General features: G+C 41.5%; 1 protein-coding gene and 2 long non-coding RNA genes across 3 annotated transcripts; all 3 read left to right on the top strand.

Moving 5' to 3' along the window:
* Positions 1-454: 454 nt before the first annotated feature.
* On the top strand, positions 455-1169 carry LOC134025476 (uncharacterized). Its single transcript, XR_009931025.1, has 3 exons — positions 455-644; positions 748-813; positions 983-1169. It is a non-coding gene; the product is annotated as an uncharacterized LOC134025476 (long non-coding RNA).
* A 3851-nt stretch (positions 1170-5020) lies between these two features.
* LOC134024706 (hydroperoxide isomerase ALOXE3-like) lies at positions 5021-11249 on the top strand. Its single transcript, XM_062467319.1, has 15 exons — positions 5021-5169; positions 5281-5448; positions 6324-6528; positions 6655-6736; positions 7054-7176; positions 7526-7629; positions 7824-7996; positions 8094-8237; positions 8320-8523; positions 8744-8830; positions 8978-9144; positions 9237-9358; positions 9446-9546; positions 10433-10603; positions 10727-11249. Exons 2-15 carry the CDS (start codon positions 5302-5304, stop codon positions 10904-10906), a joined length of 2010 nt encoding a protein of 669 aa, XP_062323303.1. The 5' UTR covers positions 5021-5169; positions 5281-5301; the 3' UTR covers positions 10907-11249.
* Positions 11250-12217: 968 nt separating this feature from the next.
* LOC134024708 (uncharacterized) lies at positions 12218-12744 on the top strand. Its single transcript, XR_009930915.1, has 3 exons — positions 12218-12282; positions 12318-12399; positions 12720-12744. It is a non-coding gene; the product is annotated as an uncharacterized LOC134024708 (long non-coding RNA).
* The last annotated feature ends 1813 nt before the right edge of the window (positions 12745-14557 follow it).

Raw genomic sequence — 14557 nt, 5'->3', positions numbered from 1 at the left:
CTACCATTTCAGTTGAAGGCTATCTATTGAAAGAGAGAAATCTGCTTATTTGCTTGGTAAGTATGAAACTCCATCAATCAGGGAGGTACAGAGTATATTGAGTCAAGAGAGATTAGTTGTGAAGTCTTGTATAGCTACTAAACTTAAACCCCAAGTCTGTGTTAGTTCTGAATATAGAGGATTGATCAAGAACAAAAAATATATGCCTGCTCGATGATGTTTTGATCAAATGGTATAATCCCAACGCATTATTCTCCTCCGGCAGAAATTCAGATGTACACTAAATTAATAGAGGAGAGACACAAACTGCTACAGGACAGATTAAAGAGTGAGCGGGATCTAGAGAGTGAGAGCTATCAGAGAAAGGAGTTTGAGAAGAATGTGGCAAGTTTCAATGAAAGAAAACGATGGAAACAAGAAGATTGAAGAAAAGGATGGACACGTGAAGGATGTCACCAAGTCATTGAGTACATTTAAAAAGAGGATAGAAGAAAAGGATTCACTACTGGAGGAGAGCTATAAACAACAAGAGGACACAGAGAGAAGACTGAAGAAAGCCTCAACAGAACTGGAGGAGAAGACTCAACACCTTCAGGAGAAAGAGACACAACTAGAAGATGTTAAACATGAAAACACTCAACTTGGTGAGAAAATGGGGTACTGTATGTCATGGCATTCGGGATGTTTAGTACATTGATATTGCAATTACACTTTTTCCCTTACGTCATAGTTTTTATGTAATTTCAGTACAGCAGATATGTGACCTAAAGACTGAGATAGCAAGACAAAGAAAATAATCAAATCAGACCAGTGGTGAGTGAACCTCTTTTCATAAACCCAAATGATGAGCAAGCTCTTAAAGTAAGAGTACTCAGGTGTGGTAAAATTGGGCACAAAGCAACACCTGAGTTCTGACTGAACTGATAACATTGGGGTGACCATCCCGTCAGGAGTTTGAGCTGTGTCCTGTGTTGTGTTGCAGTGGGAGGAGAGACCCCATATACACATGCCACACAACCTATTAGAAGAAGAAATAGTATGTGGGAGCCTCCTGCGAGTAAGAACTATTCATTCTCAAATACATCATGATACTGTAGTTTGTATTTTGACAGAGTGAAGGAGGTAAGAAACCGATCATCATACCGCTAGATATTGTCACCTTTTGACCAATGCTTTGACCAGGGCCCTGTGTTGTGTTGCAGTGGGGGGGAGAGCAGCAGTGTGAGACTGGTGCTGCTGGGGGGGACTACGGCAGGGAGAAAGGCAGCCGGAGACACCATCCTTGGCAGAGAGGAGTTTGAGGCTCAGGACAGCCCCTCTGCAGTCATCCACAGCTGTACGAGGAGAGAGGGGGATGTGTGTGGGAGACGGCTAGTACTGGTGGACATTCCAGACTTGTTCTTCGCTGGACTATCTTTGGAGGAAATGAGACAGCGTGTGGCTCTCAGTGTCTGTCTGTCTGCCCCAGGACCCCATGCTTTCCTCCTGGTCAATCCGATGGAGTCCTCTGAGGGGGAAGAGAGAAGAGCCATGGGGAAAGTGGCGGAAATATTTGGAGAGGATTGCTGGGGGCACACTATCGTTCTGTTCACCCATGATGATAATCGGAGAGAGGAGAGCATGAAGGAGTTTCTCCTAAAAGGAGGTCAGGACCTCCAGCAGCTTTTAGACAGACGTGAGAACAGGCACCACGTCCTCAACATTAAAGACAGAGGTCATGAATCTCAGGTCTCGGAGCTGCTGGACCAGGTAAAGGAAGTAGTGGCAGGAAACAGCTTCTATAGCAATCAGAACTACCTAGAGGCAGAGGCCCAGGTCAGAGATATCGAGGAAAACATTCAAAAGAAGAGAAAGGAGAAGGTGCAAAGGGATGAAACAGAGATGACAAACAGGTTTGCGACACGGCTGCAGACCTATCTGAAGAAGATGGATGGAGTAATCCTGGAGCAGGAGGAAGACATCAAAACACTTAGTCATCAAACAACTCAACTGGAGAGCCGGATAAAAGAAGAGAGGAATGAGGAGACGAAGAGAGAACTGGAGAGGAAGCTCATTAGAGAGTCTGGTCAAAGAGAGGAGATGAAGAGAAAGCTGGAGAGACTGAGGGAGGAGAAAGAGAAGGAGGGAGAGGGAAGAGAGACACGGGCGGCCTATGGAGAAGATCAGGGATAACTATGAAGGGGAGACCAGAGTTGAAGCCGAGACTAACCTGATGGAGGTGGTCCTACCTGAGCTACAGAGGAGCATCATGGTCTCGCAGACTAAGATGCAGGGGATGTTCAACAGGCAGATAGAGGACAAGGATAGGCAGATAGAGGACCGGGATAGAGAGACAGAAAGACTGAGGAATAAACTGAAAGATCTCAGTGAAGACTTCTTGAAGGAAATCTATGCAGTAAAAGAGGGTGGTAAAAAGATCCCTCCTCACATGTATAAAAACATGGAAAGACAAAGTATTGTATTCTGTTTTTATTTCCATTTTCCACAACGTCCCATTTTTGGGGGAATTGGGGTATAAATTAGAGAAGAGACCTATAGTAAATTGTTAGGTTCAGGCACTCGAGTGAAAATGAACACATTCACATTCTTCTGTACACCAGATACTGGCAGTGCGATCTAGATTCACAGCTGTTTTCTGAAACCACCAGTAGAAGGTGTCATACTGTCAAATTATCTACTTACTGAAAGGTTGACAGGACTGTATGTGATGGGAAGTTTGGATCTTGTTAACTTGAATTTACTTGTCATTCACATCTTTGAATCTAGTTCAATAAAGTTAATCTTTTTCCAAATGTTTATCATTGTGGGGCTCATGCCCTGCTTCGAACAATGAACAGTTATTTTACTTTTTGACTCTTGAACCATCCGTTTTTCTTTTTTTTTTTACATCAGATTGTGGTGTTCCCTTATTGAATGGGAATTATGATGATCTAGAGATCCGGGCTGGTCAAATAGTTCTCAAATCTTTTGAACAATTCTGGAATTGCTGCTTTAATCCCTTGTGTCAGGTGTAGTGCTGTTCTCTTGTTGTGAAAAGGAAATATTAATATCTGGATCTGTGCTGGTCACATCTTTCACTGCTCATTTGTTTTTGCACAATTTGGAAGCTAGTCTATTGAGTGTCATGCAAGATAAGCACTGGGGTCATGGTGCTTTAAAATGAACCAATCGCTCACAGAGATGGATCATGATTCCCAAGACAATACAGTATATGTATTTGACCAATTCCTGAATATATCTGACATTGATGAATCATCATTGAAATGGAAATGCTGTAGATCACCTATACTAACAGCATTGCCTCCCACTGGTAATAATGTTTTTTTTGTCAGTGCATATGATGTTTTGTCTTCAGTTGTGTCTATTTTTAAGCTAATTCTCTCTCAAAAACTCACACCTAAAGATACTATCAGTTTGTAGATATGACAGATATTTCCTCCAGGAACACAATGACATGTATTGAGTGACTTGTTGCACTTGGTTAGTTTTTAACTGATTTAACTACTTGTACTCGTTGTAAATTATATTATTGTTGCTTGCTTTCCTACAGGTTTAATTTGTCATTTGTACATGCTCTTATGTTTCTTCCTATTGGCACTTATTTGCTTATCACAATGTATGCTCATGTTTTGGTTACCCGCAATGTTTTTGGAGCTATCTCGTTGTTTATGATCATTGACCTATGCACTTTTGTAAAGCTCTCTCTTGGAAGTCGCTTTGGATAAAAGCGTCTGCCAAATAAATAAATGTAAATGTAAATTTGCCTGAAGTTTTCTTCACGTCCACAAACAGCAGTTAGGGACCATTAACAAAGTTTCTCATTACTCCTAAAACTGTTATTACTGGTTCTGGCTCTCTAACCCAATGGCAACAACACATTTTGCACACACTTTGTTTGAGTATATTTGTATTCAATAATATATAATTAAATAATGTTCAAGTTTTGTTCCATAGCACCTTGGTCATGTAACCTAATGAACCAGTGCCTGTTTTATTAGATTATTGAGCCACAGACATACAGATAATCCAATAATTATAGTTTGACACATTGTAAGTAGAAGCACAATGTTTAATACAATTAATGGTAGTTTTATCCAAGTCCCAAACGCATTTGGCATTTTCCAGGGGAGGAGGAGGCAGGAGAGGCTGGAGCAGGGGAGGTGTGGAGGAGGAGGCAGGAGAGGCTGGAGCAGGGGAGGTGTGGAGGAGGAGGCAGGAGAGGCTGGAGCAGGGGAGGTGTGGAGGAGGAGGCAGGAGAGGCTGGAGCAGGGGAGGTGTGGAGGAGGAGGCAGGAGAGGCTGGAGCAGGGGAGGTGTGGAGGAGGAGGCAGGAGAGGCTGGAGCAGGGGAGGTGTGGAGGAGGAGGCAGGAGAGGCTGGAGCAGGGGAGGTGTGGAGGAGGAGGCAGGAGAGGCTGGAGCAGGGGAGGTGTGGAGGAGGAGGCAGGAGAGGCTGGAGCAGGGGAGGTGTGGAGGAGGAGGCAGGAGAGGCTGGAGCAGGGGCGGTGTGGTGAAGTCTGCTAGAAGGTGGAGATGTTTTCCAGCATTCCACCTCATTCATCAGAGCGTCAGGAGGTACTGTGGGTGCCCACAGGCAACACTCATGTTTTGCACATGGACACCTGCAAAATTACAACTTTGCATAGTGCTCGGTTCTCAAGCAAATTTTCACCTTCAATTACCATTAGAATTTCAGGTTATGTGACATAACCGGGTAAGTTAACTCCCCAGCTGACACCCAGCGTTGTAGCCACATTGCCAGTAGGTTGCTGCAACATTGTTAATCAGCTGGTGGGTACCCGGTTATGTTGCATAACCTGCTTTCTGGAATACCACCCTGGAATTGTAGTATAAATTAGAGAATGAGCCTGCAGAAGATTAAATCTCCAGGAGACCACTTCAGGACATCCTAGGTAGGCTCGAAGTCAAACTTCATTCCAAACTTCATTCTTTGTTTAAACCAACCTACCAATAAAGGCAGGATGTAACTGGTCATCTCTATAACCACAGGGGCATATTTGCATTCCAGCCTGCTGGATGTGACTTGTTTTACAACCAAATTGTTATTCTTCAAGGGGAGGAGTTGTACAAATATATAAAGCTTCGAAAACAAACCTGATCTTTGGTCAAGAGAAAAAGCACAAGCAAGCTAAATCTGAACAGGTGTTAACGGTAGGTTCTGTTTTCATGTATTGGGATGCAGGATGTTTAAAGACACAGGCTGAAATTAATACCCTGGAATCCATGAACTTGTACAGTAAGGTTTGTTCTCATCTGTTCTAGTGATTTTTATACCAAATCGTCATGGCCGAGTACAAAGTAGAGGTGACTACTGGTGAGTGGGCGCTGTCAGAGACATCTGACTATATATATGTCACACTGATTGGAACAGACGGGCAAAGTAACCGCACAAACCTGGACAACTATGGTCTGGATTTCCAAACTGGGCAGGTAAATTAAAAACTTATGAACCATTCAAAATCCATAGTTTTTTTTATGTAAGTGGATGATGGGATGTAAGAATGTTATGAGAATGTTTCTTGAATCACATGTGAACCCTGTTAGTAGATCATTTCTGCACACTAATCTGTGATGGTTACTATGTTAGATTGATAAATGTGTCTCAAGTTGTAAGAACTTACAAATGTATTTGAAAATAGTGTGTGCAAAAAGAAACCAGGCTAGGTTAATGAATATAGCCCATACTGTGTGTTCTGCCAAGTAGGCTTAAGCTATAAATACTGTAGACACTAGCCTATTATAAGTAGAAGTCATATTCTATTTGTTAGTAATTGCAAGCATTTCCTAGTGGAACTGTAGTCACAACTCCAACATCCTACCCATAGACCTATGCTGTTAAACCGAGATGCTGTCTGCACCATGTTGAACTTCTGGCTTTACAGGTCTTGCGCTGTATATTGTCTCACTGTGCTCCAGGCTTCATCATGTCTGTGTCTTTGACATAAGCAAAAAGTGCAAAGAGTACTAGTTTTCCCATTTTGTTTCAAAATCAACACAATTTGGCCAAAAATATTCTATCTATAAAGATGGTGGAGATTTTGACTTGAGCTGATAGAATACAATCACAAGAACAAGCTGGGTGACAACACTGAAATGCAATTTGACCGATCCATTGAGGCATTTGCTTCAAGCTGAGGAACTAGGGGTGGGGTCTTGATCCTACCACTCCAGTATCTGTCAGAAGGAGATGTTTGCATTGGGACATGCAAGTAACAGCCTCTCAGAGACATGGAATCCTGCTAACTTATAATTATCATTCATTTAAATATTATTATTCAATGACAGTTGTCCATCTTGTATGTCAGACAAGCAGCTACAGTGTAACCAGCACCTCGTCTCTGGGGCGCCCCCTCCTGGTCAAGCTGGAAAAAGAACAGTTCCTTTACTTGCCTGAAAACGAGTGGTTCTGCTCCAAGATCGTCGTTACAACCCCGGAGGGTGATGTCATCCTGTTCCCCTGTTACAGATGGATTTCCAGGGGGGAGGTTGTAGAGCTCAGGGGGGGGCAAGGTAAATCTGGAATTTGTATTTGTTAAGCAAATATAAGCTTTCATTTATTCATGAAATCTTGTAAATAAACATTGCATTTATTTAATAATGTAAGTAAATGATGTAAGTCTTTTCACTACCTTTCAGCCACCAAGGTTTTTGAGGATGAGCTTCCTTTAATGGTTAAGCACAGGAAACAGGAGGTGGAGCTTCATAAGCAACTGTTCAAGTGAGTGATTTTGTGTCATTTTACTTGCTCTGTGATCAGGCCAATGTACATTATTATTGATAGCAGATACAATTAGCTGCATCTGTAATGTATCCACTTTATATTGTCTTGCTACTAGTTAGCCTCCCAACATTTCCTCTCTAAAGGAAACCCTTTGAAACTATACATGAATAAAGTAAAAATAAGTCAATTTACTTCTTTAGAAAACTGGCTAAAGTAACTAGTTTCCTAATTCATTGTGATGAATTACTCATTGAAATGTGTTGTTATGTTGTTTCAGAACCTGTGTATTTGCATTCTCTTATTTCAATATTTAGGTGGGCTGAATATGCAAAGGGAGTGCCTTACATTAACAGCATCACTGACACCCTTTCCCTCCCTTCTGAAGTCCGATTTTCCTTTTCTAAACTTGGGGACTTCATCTACACCAAATCCATGGCGTGAGTTGCTGTTTAATCACCCCAAATTGACAAGTACTGTACATTGTATGTTAATGATTGAGGTACTGAGTAAGACATGTTGTGGAATATACACAACACACGTATTGGTATGCGTGTGCGTGCCTGTACACACACACACGCACACACACACACACACACACACACACACAGTATACTTGTATATTGTGTAAATTGGTATTGGAAATACAATGTAATTTTAATGCTGAAAATATATTTTAAAAGATTATAGACATACAGTTAACTACAAAATAACCTTTCAGAATTTACTGAGTTTTAATTTCTTTTTTGACCTTTTACCGTTTTCCTGTTGTCCAACCTCCTTCTCCAGTTTGGCTGAGCTTAACCTTAAGGGTATTGCATCCTCCACTGAGCAGTGGAAAACCTTTGAGGACATGAAGGAGGTCTTCTGGTACAAGAGGACACCCATAGCCGGTAGACGAACAAATCCCAATGCTATGCAACCAACCACTAAATTCTCAGCACAGCAGTACTTTACTCTTTTGAAAACTTTTGCAGGAGTACAATACATCTCAAAGAGAGCTTTCATGTTGTCTGTTGTAATCCTCTTTGAAATTCACCCAATATGTCTTTTATATATTAAATGACAATAAAAATGTTCCTTCTAGAGTACGTCTCTGAGCATTGGAAAGATGATGAATTCTTTGGGTCCCAGTATCTTAATGGAACCAACCCCAATGTGATCCAATGCTGCTCAAAACTTCCCCCCAACTTCCCTGTCACTGACAAGATGGTACAGCCCTTCCTGGAGTCTGGAAGCTCTCTAGCCAGAGAGACCAAGGTCTGAGTTTAAATTGTTAATGTGGATCTGAGATACGAAAACTGAGTTTTCTTCCATAACAGTGCAGTTAAGATAATAAGTTTGGTTTTGCCCACAGGAAGGGAACATATTCATTTGTGACTATAAGAAACTAGAGGGTTTGCCAACCAGGGTTGTCAATGGTGAACCTCTTCCTCTGACTCCAGGACTCTGTCTTTTCTACAAGAACCCAGAGGACAAATTGCTGCCCATTGCCATCCAGGTACATTAATGCCCAAAAGATGTTAGCCTGTATAATAGACATGAACCTTTTTGTTTGTTGACCATTCTCATTTCACTCACAGCTGGGACAAGTACCTTCGGAGCATTGCCCCATCTTTCTGCCTAGCGACTCAGAGCATGACTGGCTGCTAGCCAAGTTATATTTGAGATGTGCAGACTTCAATGACTATCAGATTACTCACCATCTACTGAACACCCACCTGCTGGCAGAGGTCTTTGCAATGGCAACCTTTCGGAACTTTCCTGTGATACACCCCATTTACAAGGTACATTTTGTGTAAAATAGTGCATTTCAATATGGCCACTTGGGTCCAGTTGTACACATTGATTCATGGGTAAAAACATGTAAATGGTGATATTTAATTTAAAAAACTAGGCTTTTACCAATGTATAGTAGGCTACTTTAAACAATTGTCTTAGTGGAATTTTTTATAACGCAATGTATTCACTTTTCTTCTCTCTGTATTGTTATTGTTTGCATTCCAGATGCTGACACCACACTTTCGTTACACTCTGCAGATAAATGTCCTTGCTCGTAAACAACTAATCAGTCCAGATGGACCCCTGACAAATGTACATTGCCATTCATAAGTTTACATTTCCCTTATATCAGTGTGACAAGTGAGAGTTCAACAGAACTAGATTATGGTTGATCCAGGTTATTGTGTTTAGTTTTCCACAAGAGTTTAGTGTAGCTGACTTGTGTGTTTGTTTCTTCAGGGTTTGATAGACGGAAATGGTCTGAAAGAACTTTTGAAGAGGTCACTGTCGGATTTAATTTACAGCTCCCTCTGTCTGCCGGAGGACATTACTGCACGAGGAATGGAGTTCATCCCCCACTACTACTACAGGGATGACGGCCTGAAGCTGTGGAAGGTCATCAACAGGTAGCACAACACTGTTCAGCTGTTTTTGGATTGACTTCAAACTGAACTCAAACTCTGAAGGTATATTCTCTGTGTTGTGTTTTGTTTTATAGCTTTGTCAAGGGGATGGTGGAGTACTACTACCCCTCTGACAGTGAAGTGTCCAGGGACTCGGAGCTCCAAGACTGGATTAAAGAGATCTTCGTCTATGGTTTTCTGGGAAACAGCAAGTCAGGTACTAAGCTTAATGATGGCAAATGGCTATGAAGGAATTGTTGAACGTGACATGTTTCAGTGACACTGACTGCTCTGGTCTTCCCAGGAATCCCTGAATCGTTTCATACAGTGGGTGAGCTGGTCAAGTTCATTACAATGATCATCTTCCTTGTCTCCGCTCAACATAATGCTGTTAACATGGGACAGGTGACATTCAAATAGTCAATAATATATAAACTCCTCAAAAAAAGTTCGGAAACGTTATTTCAGTCGATTTGGTTCAATAATACCAATTGGTATTGTATTTTATATAGTTGGAAAGTCTGATTAGTCACATTTACAACGAGGTACAACTTGTAAGGATCGTGCATTCATGGAATGAGCAACACAGCCAACCGTGTAGGTAGCGGCCCAATTCTTTTTTCCAAAATCCTCTGCAATATTCTTCTGTTGGTATTCACTCTCGTTTTGAGCTTCAAGTGGGATCAGCTTGGGCATGCTGTATGTGCCAGAGTGACCAATGCAAACATGTTGGCTGACTTGCGGCAAATCCTGGTTGAGGAATGGGATGCCATCCCACAGCAGTGTGTGACCAGACTGGTGACCAGCATGAGGAGGAGGTGCCAAGCTGTTGTGGCTGCGTATGGATCTTCCACACGCTACTGAGGTCACTGACAGTGTAAAATTAATAAAGTGTAAAAATGGCCAATATGTGTTTTTTCTTTATTACTGTGGGAGAGTGCAATTATCGAATCCACCAAGCAACTCAAAACGAGAGTGAATACCAAAAGAAGAATATTGCAGGGGATTTTGGCAATTTATTTTGGCCCGCTACCCACACGGTTAGTTGTGTTGCTCATTCCACTAATGCACAATCCTTACAAGTTGTACCTCGTTGTAAAGGTGACTAATCAGGCTTGCCAACGGTATAAAATACAATACCAATTGGTATTATTGAAGGGGAGGAATAATCGACCGAAATAACGTTTTTGAACTTTTTTTGAGGGGTTTATATATATATATATACCTATCTACAACCTAAATGACATACATTCCATTGTTCTTTTCATTTTCTATATTGTATGCTTATTAGTATGACTACTGCAGTTGGATTGCCAACAACCCCTTGTTTCTGAACAACCCTCCTCCGACCACGAAAGGGAGGTCTGGCATGGACTCCATCTTCAAGACTCTACCAAATGTTGGCACCTCAGTCAACAACATGGCCTCAGTGTGGTTGCTTAGCAAGAAATTTGATGACTTTGTAAGTATGCCTAAAGATTTAGATAGGAGCAGCGTTTCATTGAGTGAATTCAAAACTTTTATCTCTGTCCATTCCATAATTCTCATCAATATTGAACAAATACAATTTGTTGTCCTTCTTCAGGTTCCCCTTGGAACATACCCAGATGAATACTTTGATGAGGCATCTCCCAAGAAGATGAAGAAGAAACTGCAGACCGAGTTGTCCTTCCTGAGCGAGTTCATCAATACAAGGAACTCAAAGCTTAAACTGCCCTACATCTACTTGAACCCTACACATATTGAGAATAGTATAACGATATGAGTGATTTTGTCAAACAATTTTTGTTTTGGATCTGGTGTCTGTAGCACCCACTAGAGGCAATTTATGTTCTGCATGCCTGTAAGTAGACTTTGAAAGGGTGTAGAGCCTGACACTGTGATAGCATAATGACAAATGTGAAGTAGGACTGGAAGGTTTTGCATTAGACCTGAAGTTGAGATTTTGAAATGTCATGCAATAGTTTGTTTTTAAGTATTACAAGAGAGGGGGGTATTAAAAGGAGAGATTTGTGTTAGAGTAGGGGTAGTGGTAGTTTGTCCTTACTGTGAAAAGTTGTTAACGCTGTATTCACCTTGCTTTGCAAATAAAGAGAAGATAGATTGGATGCTGGACTCAGACATTCAAGGAAACATTAGGACCCCGTTTGGAGGAGGGGGAGGAGTATATAAGAAGATTCTGCATACTAATCTGTGATGGTTACTATGTTATATTGATAAATGAGGGCCAGTGTCTCAAGCTGTAAGAACTTTAAAACGTATTTGAAAATACTGTGTGCAACAGGATACCAGGCTAGGTTAATGAATGTAGCCCATAGTGTGTGTTCTGCCAAGTAAGCCTAAGCTATAAATACTGTAGACACTAGCCTATTATAAGTAGAAGTCATATTCTGTTTGCTAGTAATTCCAAGCATTTCCTCTAGTGGAACCGTATTACAATTACCACAACTCCAACATCCTACCCATAGACCTAGGCTATTAAACCAAGATGCTGTCTGCACCATGTTGAACTTCTGGCTTTACAGGTCTTGCGCGGTAGATTGTCTCACTGTGCTCCTGGCTTCATCATGTCTGTGTCTTTGACATAAGCAAAAAGTGCAAAGAGTACTAGTTTTCCCATTTTGTTGAAAAATCAACAAAATTTGGACAAAGATGTATTATAACAATTGTGGATTTTTGGACTTGAGCTGATTGAATAAAATAACCGGAACAAGCCAAAACTGAAATGCAATACTTCCAATCCATTGAGGCATTTGCTTCAAGATGAGGAACTAGGGTGGGGTCTTGATCCTACCACTCCAGTATCCGTCAGAAGGAGATGTTTGCATTGGGACATGCAAGTAACAGCCTCTCAGAGACATGGAATCCTGCTCACTTATAATTATCATTCATTTAAATATTATTATTCAATGACAATTGTCCATCTTGTATGTCAGACAAGCAGCTACAGTGTAACCAGCACCTCGTCTCTGGGGCACCCCCTCCTGGTCAAGCTGGAAAAAGAACAGTTCTTTTACTTGCCTGAAAACGAGTGGTTCTGCTCCAAGATCGTCGTGACGACCCCGGAGGGTGATGTCATCCTGTTCCCCTGTTACAGATGGATTTCCAGGGGGGAGGTTGTAGAGCTCAGGGGGGGGCAAGGTAAATCTGGAATTTGTCTTTTCACTACCTTTCAGCCACCAAGGTTTTTGAGGTTGGGCTTCCTTTACTGGTTAAGCAAAGGAGACAGGAAGTGGAGCTTCATAAGCAACTGTTCAAGTGAGTGATTTTGTGTCGTTTTACATGCTCTGTGCTCAGGCCAATGCACATTATTATTGACATGCAGATACAATAAGCTGCATCTGTAATGTATCCACTTTATATTGTCTTGCTACTAGTTAGCCTCCCAACATTTCCTCTCCAAAGGAAACCCTTTGAAACTATAAATCAGTAAAGTAAAAAAAGAAGTCAATTTACTTCTTTAGAAAACTGGCTAAAGTAACCAGTTTCCTAATTCATTGTGATGAATTACTCATTGAAATGTTTTGCTGTGTTGTTTCAGAACCTGTGTATTTGCATTCTCTTGTTTCAATATTTAGGTGGGCTGAATATGCAAAGGGAGCCTAAATACATAATACTTGAATAAATAAATTATTATATAATACAAAGCTTAAATAAATGACTAATTATATAATTGAATGCCTAATTGACATACCGTATTTTTTCTATTAAACGCCGCCCTCAAATAAACGCCGCCCTCGAATAAACGCTGCACCAAAAATGATCATTGTGTAATAAACGCTGCAGCGTTTAATCGAAGAAATACGGTACAACATTTATAAATTACAAATTAAATAAGACACTAAATATATAACACAATGTATTTGTGTGTATATATATTGATTTTCTTTTCATGTGTTCACATTTATTTATTTATTTACACTTTCATTTATCCACGGTGTAACTTGTTGCAGCAAAATAAATCTGTTGTCACCCGTCATAAGTCAGGGGGCCTTCTTGCTTTGAGGCAACAGTATAAACCACAGTTAATGGCCTCTTCAACAAGGCCAAGGACTACCACTGACATTTAAATATTATCTATTGCACTACACACAAGCCACCTGAATTGCACTATGTTACCCATTCATGCTGCTCATTCATATTCTTATTCATATTCTTATATTCATACTCATTTTCTTATTCTTGTTTTTATATACATTTTATGTTTGAAATTATTTTATTTTTTAGATTGTTTAGTTCCTAGATTTAGTTATTGTACTATTGTACTTTTTAACTTAATTTAAGATTTAAGTAAAGGGAGTCTGAGCGGTTAGGGAATTGGGCTAGTCAGAAGGTTGCCAGTTCGATTCTCGGCTGTGCCAAATGACGTTGTGTCCTTGGGTAAGGCACTTCACCCTACTTGCCTCAGGGGAAATGTCCCTATACTACTGTAAGTCGCTCTGGATAAGAGAGTCTGCTAAATGACTAAATGTAATGTAAATGTAAGATCTATATATGTTTGCACCTTCCTGCCACAGTAAATTCTGTGTTTGTGTAAACCTATATGGCAAATAAACCAAATTCTGATTCCTATTAGGGAGTTATTAACTTTAATGGAACCCATCTTAAAGACACATTGATATCAAGGAAAAGGGCTTCACACGAGAACTTACCCTTTCCATGGAACCGTGACATGGCTTGGGGGTGTTGTAGCAAAGACAAATACCACACCCTATTTTGGTTTATTGCTTCATCACTGGAACTGGTTTTTTGAAAAACATGTTCTGAAGTGATGCCATCAAGGCCATCCAGTAGATACATTGATACCAAGGATAAGGGCTTCACACGAGAACTTACCCTTTCCATGGAACCGTGACATGGCTTGGGGGTGTTGTAGCAAAGACAAATACCACACTCTCTTTTGGTTTATTGCTTCATCACTGGAACTGGTTTTTATAAAAACATGTTCTGAAGTGCCCCTCCCTGAGTCACCACCTTACCGCGGTGGAGGGGTTTGCGTGTCCTAATGATCCTGGAAGCTATGTTGTCGGGGGCTTTATGCCCCTGGTAGGGTCACCCAAGGCAAACAGGTTCCAGGCGAAGGATCAGACAAAGCGTGGCTCAAAAACTACCATGAAGAAAAATAACAATGGTTCTCAGTTGCCCCTGCCCGGAAGCGGGTCACCGGGGCCCCCCCCTGGAGCCAGGCCCGGGGGTGGGGCTCGATGGCGAGCGCCTGGTGGCCGGGCCTTTTCCCATGGGGCCCGGTCGGGCACAGCCCGAAGAGACAACGTGGGACCCCCTTCCAGTGGGCTCACCATCCGCAGGAGGGGTCATGGGGGTCGGGTGCAGTGCGAGACGGGCGGCGGCCGAAGGCGGGGGCCTTGGCGGTCCGATCCTCGGCTGCAGAAGCTAGCTCTAGGGACGTGGAACGTCA

The sequence above is a fragment of the Osmerus eperlanus genome, chromosome 8, assembly GCF_963692335.1.
Source record: "Osmerus eperlanus chromosome 8, fOsmEpe2.1, whole genome shotgun sequence".
NCBI lineage: Eukaryota > Metazoa > Chordata > Actinopteri > Osmeriformes > Osmeridae > Osmerus > Osmerus eperlanus.
This window is presented reverse-complemented; position numbering and strand designations above follow the sequence as displayed.